At 36.9% G+C, this 13,511-nt stretch overlaps 1 protein-coding gene across 2 annotated transcripts; it reads right to left on the bottom strand.

Moving 5' to 3' along the window:
* Window positions 1-1,106: 1,106 nt before the first annotated feature.
* On the bottom strand, window positions 1,107-11,808 carry LOC148675646 (solute carrier family 22 member 15-like). Of its 2 annotated transcripts, XM_088644491.1 has the most exons (14): window positions 11,464-11,808; window positions 11,179-11,189; window positions 10,741-10,838; window positions 10,287-10,502; window positions 9,195-9,327; window positions 8,326-8,490; window positions 7,766-7,895; window positions 7,121-7,336; window positions 5,953-6,093; window positions 5,106-5,191; window positions 4,829-4,949; window positions 3,459-3,531; window positions 2,962-3,165; window positions 1,107-1,702 (listed from the first exon to the last, which is right to left on the bottom strand). In XM_088644491.1, the coding sequence occupies exons 1-14, from the start codon at window positions 11,517-11,519 to the stop codon at window positions 1,622-1,624; spliced, it is 1,731 nt and encodes a 576-aa protein (XP_088500617.1). In that variant the 5' UTR covers window positions 11,520-11,808; the 3' UTR covers window positions 1,107-1,621. The 2 variants fall into 2 exon arrangements, with proteins under 2 accessions (XP_088500617.1, XP_088500616.1); XM_088644490.1 differs by lacking the exons at window positions 1,107-1,702; window positions 11,464-11,808 and adding an exon at window positions 1,709-2,483 and having other exon boundaries at window positions 10,741-11,389.
* Window positions 11,809-13,511: the final 1,703 nt, after the last annotated feature.

The raw sequence follows: 13,511 nt of genomic DNA, 5'->3' as shown, positions 1-13,511 counted from the left end.
TGGAATCGATAAATGTTAAATCTATTTGAATCACAGCTATGGTGCTTGTAATACCTACTGTATGGTACAGAGACTACAAATACTTTCTTCTGAAATGCACACCAGACAGAGCTAACTGTTTCTGTTTCATTACCCTGCGAGTGCAACAGTGCCTGGAGTGGTAGCTCTGTATCAATAAAACACCCTACAATCTCACAGGTACTGTACAGCGTCACTGTTGTACTGCCTATCCAGCGACACCCAAGCCAAACCAAGCCCACTGCTGTGGAACTCAAAGCGGACCGACAGCCATTTCTGGAGTGTTGTGCTCGACAGTTGCTCTGAACGAACAGCCTTCACTGACTGAGCCCATGATGAATTGATCTTATCTACAGGAAACAAATCCTGACATTCAAGATGAAGCACTTTGCATCTTAACTTTCCGGTCTTACTACTGAGAATCACATTTGAACTACCCTTTTTATCATTGCATAAAAACAGTAATGATGTCAAAGTTGGTGAACTTTCTATGTAGTTGGTAAAGACTTAGATATGTAAAGGCTGTTGTTTTCTTCAATATGATCAAGCTTTAATTTAATGTGAGAAACATTAAATATTTGCTCTAATGTAACATTTTGATCACAGTAACTTTTTTTGCTGGTCAGGATGCTCATTGTTTATGTCAGAACTGAGCTTCAGCAAAAAAAAAGTTCACTACAAATGTGGTAGATTGATGGATATTTGTAAAACATTACTGATCAAAATCAGAAACTGTTTTTCTTATCTGAATGCATTATAGTAGCCATAGTATACCGCTCTGGTGCATGACATTAATTAATATATATACAGTATTTGAGTTTTATAACTTTCAATTGAATGTTAGTCATTTTGATAAAGGTGTTGGGTAGATTATTTATATAATTCTTGTTAGTAGAAGCATTATCCCATTAATGAAGTCAATAAACTGATACATTTATAAACAATTTTACCTAAATACCCCAATACATTTATTTGACTGGGAAACTGAATTATATTCATTTGTACTTTAAAGAGAAAAAAAAGAACAAAAAATATTAGAAATTCAAAACAAAATTTTGGAAAGAAAATATCACAATGCAGTAGTTCGGTATTTTTGCAAGTATCATAAATAATTTTAATGTCACAATATAATAATAATATAAATGTTTTTACTCAAATTTAACAAGTACTGTAATGGTTAAATCAGACTATGCAGTACACTTTAGAACGATACAATTAAACCTTTAGATACAGTTCAACCTTCAGATATGTTTTTTCCTGATTTTGTAAGTAATATAGAATACTATTCTATATTTGTATTTTTTCCTTATTTTCTTATACTGTACATGAGCTCTCAGTCCCATGTTCATTTAACCAATATCCTACTAAATTAAATAAGAGCAAGCTGAAATACAGTAGTTCTTTAAAGTGGTGGAAAAATAAAATGACGCCACATACTGTACCACAACCTTAAAAATATCTTGCGATTAGCTATTCTAAGAGGAAGGCTGAGTGTTTTTTTCTGCAGCCTATGTGCTCTTTGTCTTCAGCTTGAGGTTATATGTTGTACTGTAAGTCTGCAAACACACTGGATCCAGGGATGACAAGTTCCAGACCAATCCACTCATGTGATCATCCGTGTTTGTTCAGTTGGATTAACAAACTCATCCTCATCTGTCTCCTCGTGCCCCTCACTGTGGGCTGCCTGTGAACAGACATTAGACCAGAAAAGCTGAAATAATATTGGATACTCACAGCATTCCAGTTTCCAGCTAATTGCAACTCAGCTAACTAGATTTTCTGGAACAAAACCAAAACTGAAAAGACTAATATTGTCTAATATTTTGTTTTTACAAGATAGCGTCACAAAGCAAAAGATTTCTAAATAAAAATCACTTAAGTTTTCTGCTTAAATATGGCGTCTCTGTGATGTTTTGTCTTGCAGGGCCTTGTGTTCAAGGCTAGTAACCATCTAAAGTACTCTCCAGAGGAACTGCATTTATTGTTAAATAATTTTAGCCACTTATCAATTTTGAATAATCAATTTTAGGTTTTTGCATTTCTTCTCAGAACATGGGCATTACAAAGAAAAAACAGACTAGATTATATTAGTGATCTGCTTTAAATATAATCTTGTAAATATTTTCAAATGACATTCTCTTCTTCACATTTATATCTTCCATGGTATTCTTCTTCATAAAATAGACTGTCCAAGACGTAATTTTTTTTATTCACTTCATAATAGTAGTTATTCCAAAATAAACACAGCAAATACAACATGTACTGAATCAATCACACAGTTCCATTATAATGGCATGCTCGACATTTAGAAAAAAAAGTATTTGTTTTACTTTCCTTTAGCGGTTATGGGAATCCAGTAAATTCACATTCTATGTCAGATGTGGAAAAGGTTGTCAGGAACAGTCACAGGAAAGCCAGACGTTTAGTATTGGTCTGGTGTCAAATTGTGTGTCTGTTACTAGTCCCTACAAGACAATATTTGCACCTCTTAACTTTCACAGCTGTTATGTCAGTCCTCCAGGGCTCTTTGGTATACATTTTGTCATGAAAAAGCACAACTCTGGAAACTTAACAATGCGTACACATTTTTTAAAATCAAACCTTGTTAGTTCTTTATATTCTCCACACAAATGTTTTGCGTTCAGAAAAGAGAAAAGTCATTCAACAAACTACACTGAAGGTAAAAGCGCTGTAGACAAAACCATCTCTATTGAGATGATTATAAAACATAAAATCAACCATCTGTCATCTGTTGTTAGAATATCAACATCAAATGGATCCTTTTTGTCATTGGATCAAGATCCAAAAACTACATTACTTTCTGCAATATTAGGTATGGCCAGTCTCTTACAGTCTTGATCAAATGTTACCAGCTTTGGAACTTAACAGCAAAATATTGTTCATGCATATTTATGTTTCCTGGAAAAACAAAACGGTATTTACCAATTCACTGCCAAGTGTTTGCAGTGGTAGAGATGCTTCATCCTCGATTCTCTGGTAATAAACACCATTGCACCTCTCCCCTAGGTCAGCGATCGTCTCTGGCAGTCTCTTCTGCAGGGTTTCTGGCAGCAACAGGCTCAGCAGCCCTGCTGATAAACCAGCAGCTCCAAATACAAAGAATGGCAGAGCCCACTGTATTGATTCCTGGAAGAAACCAGGTTTACAAGAAATGCAGTTTAACTGTATTCATTTTATAACACCACCATCCTTAACCATTTATGCCATTTATTGCACTTTATGCAATTTACTGTATGTAGAACGTCCTAAAGGAAACTTCCAAAATGTGATTCCAAAATGTAAGGACATTGAGTACACCAGTACGGGAGATATGAGTGAAGCAAATAACATTAACTATTTGGCTTTTTTTTAACTTTGAATACTTTATTACTTTACATCAAAGCACATTAAACAAATGTTAAGTCACAGCACTTACTGACCAGGGAAGGAATAAAAGAAGCCAAGATTCCCCCCACTCTAGAGGCTGTTGAACATACTCCCATTCCAATATTCCTGAAACAGATCACTCAACATCAGCATGGAGAAACTACAGTTCAGCTAGAGCTATCTGCAAAAGTATATGAGGTACAAGGGATTTTGAATAGAATGAATACAGTAATCATTATTTTTAGATATTTGTTTAGCAAAATAACATTTCATGTTTTGTCTTGAAATTCATCCTTTTTTATAATGGGAATAAAGCCCTTAAGCAATGGGTTGACTGCAATATTCTAAACTACTTAGAAACGGCAGCAATTGTTTCTGAATTGTTGGAACAACAATGACATTTTACATCTATTACATTTTTAAAAGCTTCCTTAGCAACCACGGTGGATTAATGATTTATGGATTAATTAAACATTCTCAGATTCACAGCTGGAATACATCAGTTTATCCCAGAAATGGCTTTGTTTGCCATACTATGATGTGTAAATATATACATAAATATTATAAATAAAATACATTTCAGTCTAACATGTTCACTAATACTTCCTCACAAAGTTATAATAAAGTTTCTTGCAAACAACCGCAAAACAAAGCTGCTCTTCAAAGCCAGAAATTACTTAAGACAGTCTTTACAACAGGCTTTTGTCACCCTCTAGTGGAAGGAAACATCATACAAATATTATTTTATACGTGCAATATTTATGGAGCTATGGATCTGTCAGGTACACATGATGAAAAAATAATGCACCAAGTATATTTGAACTGAAAAAACTGAGTGTACAGCAATATGCAGCACTAACATAAAAACATTAATCAAAGGTTTTCTATGTACACCGGACAGTGAATACAGATTTAAACCAAATGCAAATGTAAGGCATGTTCCACTATTTATCTATTTTGTACAAACATGGGATAAAGACAGTCCTGAAAGCAATGCAAACCTCTTCTACCGAAACAAAAACAAAAAAAACTATGATGTTATTTTTTTTAATGCTGTCACTTCTGGAAAGCTAAAATTGATTTCTTTCCACATGTAGAAGCTTAGTTGCAATAAATAACTGTACTTCTGTTTTTATAAACATACCTGGACAGGATAGCAGCTCTTAAAACACTATTAAACAGCTGTTGCTGTTCATATTGAAAGTTTCACGATAATAAAAGAAAGCAGACTGTGTAGAGCAAACTCTTGCCTGTGTGTACAGTAGATGAGGTCCATCATGTTAATAAACATGTCTGTTTTCCTTAATTCAAGGTCAGTACCTGACTGTAGGTACCAAGTGATAGAAAGAATGTCTCATATCCTGCACCTGAAACAGGCAACACTGTAAAATGTGAAAACGTAATTAACTAATCAGCCTTTTACCTGACCACCGTTGGATAGAGCTCTGATGAATAGATGTAGACTATATTGAAGGCAGAGCTGATAACCATCTTTCCAAACAAAGAGAGCGTCAGTTTGTTCACCACTGCGAACAGGCCAGTTTCTGTCAAGAAGTCAATGTTTAAAATCAGAAGTCTAGCGCATCGCGAGGTCAAGAGTGAATAATGAAAAGGGAAGGTCTTACAAACTTTAAAAGAAATGACCCATTATTAATTCATTCTCGAAGGCTCGCTGTGTCTCAGGATATAAGACTTTATACCTTGTTTTTCTGGCACGTATGCGATGATGAGACATGCTAGCCCTCCCAAGAGAAGAAAGCCTGCCAAAGACTTTCGGCGTCCAGACCTAAATGATAACACAGTAAAGCAAATGTTTTGAAAACTATAGCAACAATGATTTACATGAAAATACAAACAAAAACTTTTATGACAAAATTGAGCTAAACAGGAATGAGTTTCATTCTCAGGAACAGAACTTTGCAAAATTTAATTTTTGTAGTTAACCGTAATTCAGAAACTTAGTAATTTGTTAGGCATGGTTAAGAGTATTTGAAACTGTTGTGTATTAATAAATATTACATACAATACATTAATTATAATCACAGTTATTATATAATGGTCGAGTTACAATTTACAAAAACTGCCTTTAATTATCTATCTTCATCTCATGCAACTATTTTGATTGTCTAAATTAACCTGCCCAGAACAGCCATTAAAGACATTTACAATTACCTACAATGGGTTGTACTGTATCTCTTTAGCTTTGCAGATCTGCAAGTGTTGTCAACCTTTTCAAAAGATTCTTGCTAAAGTTTGTTTTGAGAAGTTTAGCCATTTTACCACTGCAAGAACTTGCACCATAGTAGCAACACGAAGGACTAAAACGCTAACTGACCACAGATGTTTAAACCATTAGTAGGACAACAGGTTTAAAACGACAAAACACAGCTCTATTAAACCCTGACCTTCTCTTAAAATCACTTTAAAGAAGTTAATTGAGTGAGGTCTTCGAAAACATTATGTCAGATCTCTAACTGCTTAAAATGTTCACCTACACATTGAATTAGGGTAGAAATATTCTCATTTGTTTAACTAAACATAACTCACCATTTGCGGCTTATTAAGTACAAACAGACTGGATAAGATGGTAGCTCTGCAACTCCTGAAAGGCCCAAATTGACATAAATATTTCCATCCATGTTCCCAACATTCAGCGTAAGACCATAGTACACAAGACTGCACACAAACCTGATACAAAGGATGACAAGGGCAGCTATCAGTCAAAATCAAAGATAAACATAATACATATGGTCATAATTGTCAATAGATTCAAGTGTTACAGTTTTAAGTGTAACCGCTACAGTCTTTCCCAGAGTTAAATGAAGAATTACATTTTACTGAATATTTGAATCAGTATCTTTTACTAAGCTTTTAAATGTTAAAGTGCACTGTACCTGTATACATTTTTCAATATATTACTTTCATCCTTACATTTAATAATATTATAAGGAGGATGTACTGGAATTGAGGGTATTTTTGTAGCAATTGACTATTTATATTACAAAAGTGTTCATTTTTAATTTAACTGCATTGACAGTTTAGGAGTATTTTGTGAAATACCCTCATTAAGGCCAGGTAAACTACAACATGTTAATGGATTAATGTTGCATGTTCTCAAAAACTATGAAATATAATTATTTTTCATTTCTTGAGGAAAATACAGAAAATCAATAGTTTAGATTACTATTTTAATAAAGGTGTTTTTTTATTATTTTGGGACTTTTGTAGGACCTGAAACATTCCTAAAAAAGTGATCTACTGAAGGTCACCAACTGACATACAGGCTACTCCATTGACTGAATGATTAAAGACATATAAAATAACACCCCTAAATCAATATTTTCACCAAAAAACCCAATACAATCAAGATTCTGTATGTGGGTGCACGTAGACCTTAACCTTAAGCATTATTTTCTCTGGTTACTGCAATTGGAAGTGGCCCTTCCTGCTCACTAGTCATAGGGTCCTTCACCTCATTGGAACTTCTGTTGCCTCGTTCTAAATCACAGAACATGGGGCTACGCATACCTGGAAATTGTGTCTATTTTGTGATGCCAATTGGATGTTTTACAGTTTACTGTGTACATTTTAATTTCATTGTGGTTTGAAATGTACTCATCGATACCGATTCTTTCAAAACCCCGAAATATAAAAATAGTGCTGCAGCTCCCCTTTGATTCTTGGGTGTTGTTATTCCTAATGAAACTTTACTCACCATGTATACATCATGATAAGTGTACGCTGGAGCAGAACCCTGTGGTAGAACAGGTCCAGAGCGCTGGCTTTATGCTCCTTCTTACTCTTTGGTGAGGGTGTTAAAGAAATCGAGCACTTCAAGTTTCTGTTCCATTTGCTGATCAAGAAGAAGACATTTTCTGCTTCACTGAGTCGGCCTTGTGAGTATAGCCAGCGTGGGGATTCTGGGATGAATCTAAAGTCAAGAAGTTATGTTCATTAACGAAGGAAAAGGTCAGCAAAACTGTAGATGGTTATTTAACCATTGTATTGGTTTAGAAATATGTATAAATCATTATGGAAAATCATTTGTAAAATGAATCCGGGATGTTTTTGTAGTAACACATTTACTTTGGTAAAGTAATTAATGGTATTAGTGGACATGCAAAATAAATCTCAAGAAGCCAAATATTCCCAACTCCCCCAGAAATATCCTGAGTACTCTGAAATTAGTGATAACAACCATTAACATAATTCCATAATTTAGAGATTAAAACATAACTTCACTGTGAAAATTACTGTTGTTAAAAACAGTTTTCAGTTCTAAGTTTGTATAGTTTACCATGTAACCCTTTGTAATTACGACAAGTCATATAAAAATAGATATAAGGAGAAAAGAACTTACAATGAGAGGAAAAACACCAGCACTGCCAGGAGATTAGCCAAAAGAGCAAGCAGCCTCCAGGAGTGGACAAAATAACCAATGACTGCGTACAGTACGATTCCCACAGCAAAGAAAAAGCTACCCAGTGTTCCTGTAATCACAGGACAGGAAAAAAGGACAAACTGTTGAAGAACCTCAGCTACAGGTACATTCTGTTTCTCAGTTGCTAAAACAGCTGATTCAAATTGGGTACTAAAAAGCCTGATGCAATAACTGAGTTATGATTTTATATTTTCAGTTTGAATATCTAACCATACATCCATTATGACTATAATTTTATTTTCAAAGACTATATAAATGTGTTGAGGAATTCAGAGATGCAGAAAATTTCAGAAGTTCTCTAGAAACTAGTACACCGAGAAATGTGTTCCAGGACAAACTACTCTTAAAATGTGTAAAACACTTCCAATTAAAATGAATCTCATTACATTTGTTCCATCACCCTGAAACAAGCAAATATTTTACTTTACGTGTTTAAAGTCGCTTCAAAAATTATAAAAAGCAGGAAAATACTAGGATACCTGTGATTGACCAGTAGGATGTTCCCACATACTCATTAAGCAAAACAAAAGCAACCAATGACATTCCTCCATTCATTATTCCTACCAGGAGTCGAGAGGCAGCAAAGAGCTGATATGTAGGTACAAGGCCACTTGATACACCAAAAACTATATCAAATGCCAAACCTTTAGAGAAACACAAATCAAATTATCAACAGTTGAAGAAATAAAATTAACTTCTCATTTTCACAAATTATGCAGTAGGTTTTCATATTCAGAATACCACTGCTTTTTTATTTATGATAAAAATACTTCAACATTACCTCTGTAATATCCCCTAAAGAAACTGTGCCTGAAACCACAAAGAGGTGTGATACTGAAATGTCAGATGTACAACAAGGTTAACTAAATCTACTGGACCAATCAGTATTGTTTCAAGTGAACATCTTGCATGTGCCCTGTTACTGATGCTATGACAACATTGTAATGCTTCCAAAGTTCATAAATGGTGCTTCTGCGATCTATGAAGTGACAGACAACAGATTGTAAGAACATTCCAGATTAAAGCATGCCCCATGGTTAATTAAGCTCATCACTGCATAGTTGCATCATAACTCTCTAGGGCACAGAGATCTTGTTGTGAATTTGTGGTTCCTCATTGAGTCTTCCAGAGTACCGCACACGACCCACTTGTTACAATGAATAAATGGAACCTAAAGTTTAAATGTGCCAGTCAAACATTTTATGACATGTCATGCCAGAATGATTTATCACCGATTTTCACGTGACAAATGTATTTGGTCTACACTGTGAAACATGAGAATCGCAGAGAGTAACAGGATGTTAAGTTTGGTGGGCAGTATGTTTTAAAGGCAGCAGCAGAGCCTCACCAGCGAGGTAGAGCTTCTTTCTTCCATAGCGATCAGAGAGTTGGCCAAAGGTGATGGCGCCCACCAGCACTCCAACGAAATACAAGGAGCTGGCAAGAGAGACTTTGTAGGCAGCGTCGCCTATCAAATACCACTGAAACACACAGTTATACAGACAAAAAAGTCATAAATAATAAAGAAGAAAATTAATATGCAAAATACCCTCTCTGTCTGACTGCCACCTGTCAGATTTAGATGTGATATCATAATATTCCCTCATGTATTTAAAGGCAACAGAAGTGAAATGTCAAAAGTAAGAAAACAAGCACCAATGTGGCTATGCGGCCTTCTTCGGACATGCAGGGGGATGAGGAAGTGTGCAAGAACATGAGGATTAGGAGATAAAAGAAAGCGAATGTGAGTTTGGCCAGAAGACAGATGAGAAAGGGGTCTAGAGGGTCAGAGATCTGGGGGCAAATCCCAGAGGAAGAGTGGAAGGTGGAAACTTACAGATGAGTGGAGGATTATAGAAATCATAGAAAGAAATTAGTTGATTGCTGAAAACTGAGGCCCAAGTATGAACCTAGTTTAAGGATACTATTGGTGTCTGATACATTTCTGAAGTAGGAGTCTTTGAATCACTGTGAAGAAATACATAAAGAAATCACAGTGTAATTATGGTCAGGATGGGTAAAATTAGGAACTATCAGATTGAGGAGGCATTAAATATTCACTTCTCGTTGATCACTGATACGGTAGGACAGTTTTTCTGATTCTTCATATGGCAAGGCATTTTTTGCAAGAGATGCGATAAATGAGATGGCTGGATAAGTCAGGGGAAATAGAAGAGGAATTAACTTCTGCTTCATGCTTTGTAGCTTGCATGCTGACACAGTATACAGGATATAATATCTAATTCTGAGCACCTTCCAGCACTGCTCAACAGCTTTCATGCAGTACATACGGTACAACAAAAATTAAAAAAGCAAGTCTTAGTGATGACTTTAAAAAGCTAAAAATAATAAAGAGTCTAAGTGATGTACAGTATGAGAAAGACAACAGACTAACACCACTGGCTAAGCAAGAAAGCAATGAAACACAGCCCACCCTTACCTCTGATATAATTGAGGTGTAGTTGCCATTGAAATGCAAGTGCTTATGCATTTCATTTTGGCTGGCTTCGTGTAGCCACTGTTTGAAGAGCCGATCCTCCGCAATAGGAGACACACTCGGCAGGCTTTTATTAGCAAACTGCTTCTGGAGGTCCCATTGAAAAGGAGGTGACAATCCCACCAAGGCAATCAGTACAGCTTCCATTGACACGTATAACTACAGTACAAAATTACAGATCAGTATGCAACATAAAATACTGTAAGTAATCACATGCAAGATATGAATGAAATTATGTACCATTATAATGTAAATAATATTTAATGTATACATTATGTAAATACTGTATTTCGCATGACAGAACGTCTTTCCCAACACAATTTTACAACTCATCAACATAATATATCTCATTTTTCATCCTCCTCGCTTACCATATTGTTTACGGTACTTTACTCACCATCAGTAAAAATGCTAGAAGAAAACAGAGGTAAATTTGATAAATGCCCATTTCACCACAGGCTTTGAATGCTTCTTCGATTTCCATATTTGTAGTCCGTAAATGCACTGAAAAGTTAGGCAAAGAGTGTTACTGTACAGTAGTCGCGTTACCTTTAAAACTCAAAACAAAACAAAACAAAACAAAACCTTAGATCCTCAATCTACCAGTTCTGGATAACTGATCTATCCACGTAGACTAACATAATTTATTTTTTTTGCACTATAAATCAGTGCATTGTTTCCTATCTCATGACAAGCGTTATCGCAGTTTTTACATGCTCTCAGCTTGCAGTAGTCAGATCCGTCAACCTGCAGCTAAACTTCACTTTCCGGGTAGAAAAAAGCACGCAACGTCGCGTCATCGCATTCAAAGGAATCTCTCATTAGCTAAGATCATGTGAAAACAGACTGTTTCAATTCTACTTCTTAAACCTTCCTGTACTTCTAATGAAAGAGAGCTTTTAGTAACAAAAACATCAAGGAGATCAACCGTGAATCATTCTTTTTTTGGAAATTGTTTCCGCTAAGGGGCGTTTTTTTCGTCTTAGTTAATTGTGAATACACAAAAGACTGGAATGAAAGCTACTGTAATTATAAAAAAGACCAACATATCTCCTTCCCATGATTAAATGAACATCATTCCAACTTAAGTTCACCCTTAAAGGGACTTCTGAGCGCTTACCACACAAAAAATATTAACTCTGAAATCTTAATTTCCCTTTTAGCATTGTTGAGCATAGAAGTGCTTCCATAGATTCTGAGAAACTACAAAAAAGTTGTGGTTGCAGCCTGTGAAAACGGAATTTGTTTCCTTTAAAATTCTATTGATTCAGCCGCAGGGTTAATGCCGACACACAGCAGACGCGCAAGGTGCTTGAAGCACAAAGAATGATTCGACAGGAGCGGCGCCTCCGACGCCTCTCAGATCAAGTCTTTGCAACTGTGCGGCTGTTCCTCCTGTTCCAGCTGCTCCGACCGCACTTGGAAATGCATGTTTTTTTCCTAAATGTCGATTTCTTTATGAAATGACGAAGTGAAGAAACACTTCCGGATCACACACAGTCGGAGTTTCATATTATCAGGCTTAGACTTTTTTTTTTGCAAAGAAAAACAAAAAAAAAAAGAAAAATCTGACTTACCAATGCAAAGTAACTTTCTTCATGCCCTGAAATAGTCACTGGAGACAATGCTCTGTAGCAGGTGCTCTTCTTTGCCTGACATTAAACTTTGACTACTTGGTATTTAAATATCATCACATGACACTGTTTTTAGGAACACTAAGACCTGACTAAATTCCACTCTGGCACTACTCTACATGCTACTAAAAGTTACAATAAGGTATCCCTGTATCACATGTTTTTTTTTAACGAAAAAGGTATGTACATCAGACACACAAAGCACAATTTAACACTTTAGTTCCAGCTACCTGAGGATCCAAACAAAAAAAATGGGGAACATGTCTTGCAGGCTGCACAGTCCTCTCTCTCTGTGACATTACAAAAAGAGAACTTCAACAACTTTCAAAACGCCCTCGGCTTCAATCTTTCCAGAATCTGCTCGATCCTGTATTCTAGAGCACCTCCTTGATTAAGCTCCTGAATAAAAACTGGTCCAGTACTTCATCTGTCTGAACCATTCCCTTCAGTCCTGATGTTCCCAAGAAGTATCTTCCCTATGACCCTCCCTGCCCTGGCCAGAGCACCTGCACTGGCTAGCAGCCCCAGGGCTTGAAAGAAGGGTGGGGATGTCCAGGAGATCACGGGGAGGCGCCAGGCGTGAACATGGGGGCTGTTTGTGGATCTGGCCAGTGTGCTGGTTGCCACGTACTGTATCCTGGTGTTTTGTCTTTCCTTCCGCTCTGCTCAAGGTCCAGTCCCCATTGTCTCAGCACCTACACAAACCTCATGTGTCATGTGCCTGGCTGTGTGGGAGTCTAGTTGGACAGCTCCCTGATGATTCCAGCCTGCTGTTTGCACTAGGACAGCAGGGACAGCTTAAAGGGAGAGGGAAGTGCACACAAAAGAAGAAAAAAAAACATAACATACCAAAAAATGACAAAAGATTTCCGTACCTGATCTCCTGCCAGCAGTAAACCTTAACATACCGTATTAAAATACTGTCATTCTGAAAGAGTGGTCAAAACAAAACCATTTTAAATTTAGTAATCAAGTAATGCATAGATTCTTATTTATGTTTACCTGGCCTCACCCTGAGAGAGGGGTCTGGAACAGGGTAAGAATACACAGAGCATTGTTACACTGGCCCATCAGCACACAGCCAGTTGATCAATGAGTCCCGAGCAGTTAGCGTTAGCTCTGCCAACACCCAAGACATCAAGGGACACTTCCAACCCACCCCAAGAATGAGCCATGGTTAGACGGGCATCAAAAACCCCGGTGATGAAAACTCAAGCAGCAAACAGAGAAGTAAGAAACTGGAGGAAACACAGTTTGTACCTCAGCAACCAAGAGAGGACTCGGAGACCAGGAGCTCTACTGAGAGCAGTGGAGGAAGGCCTCCTTCCTCCCTCCTTTACCCACAACTGGACTAGGAGACAAACAGGGTGGTGGGGAAGACCATAAGGGACCACATTGTTCAGGACATCCAGGATGGAGGAGCCTAAAACTACACAGAGCTTCTTCCCTGTGGGAGAAGGAGGCTGGTCAGGTCAGCGACTGGAGCTGCTTCAGGAGAATAATCCGCTGGTTTTGGTACTTGGGGTCCACGGGC

This window comes from Lepisosteus platostomus, chromosome 2, assembly GCF_059453375.1.
Source record: "Lepisosteus platostomus isolate fLepPlt1 chromosome 2, fLepPlt1.hap1, whole genome shotgun sequence".
NCBI lineage: Eukaryota > Metazoa > Chordata > Actinopteri > Semionotiformes > Lepisosteidae > Lepisosteus > Lepisosteus platostomus.
This window is presented reverse-complemented; position numbering and strand designations above follow the sequence as displayed.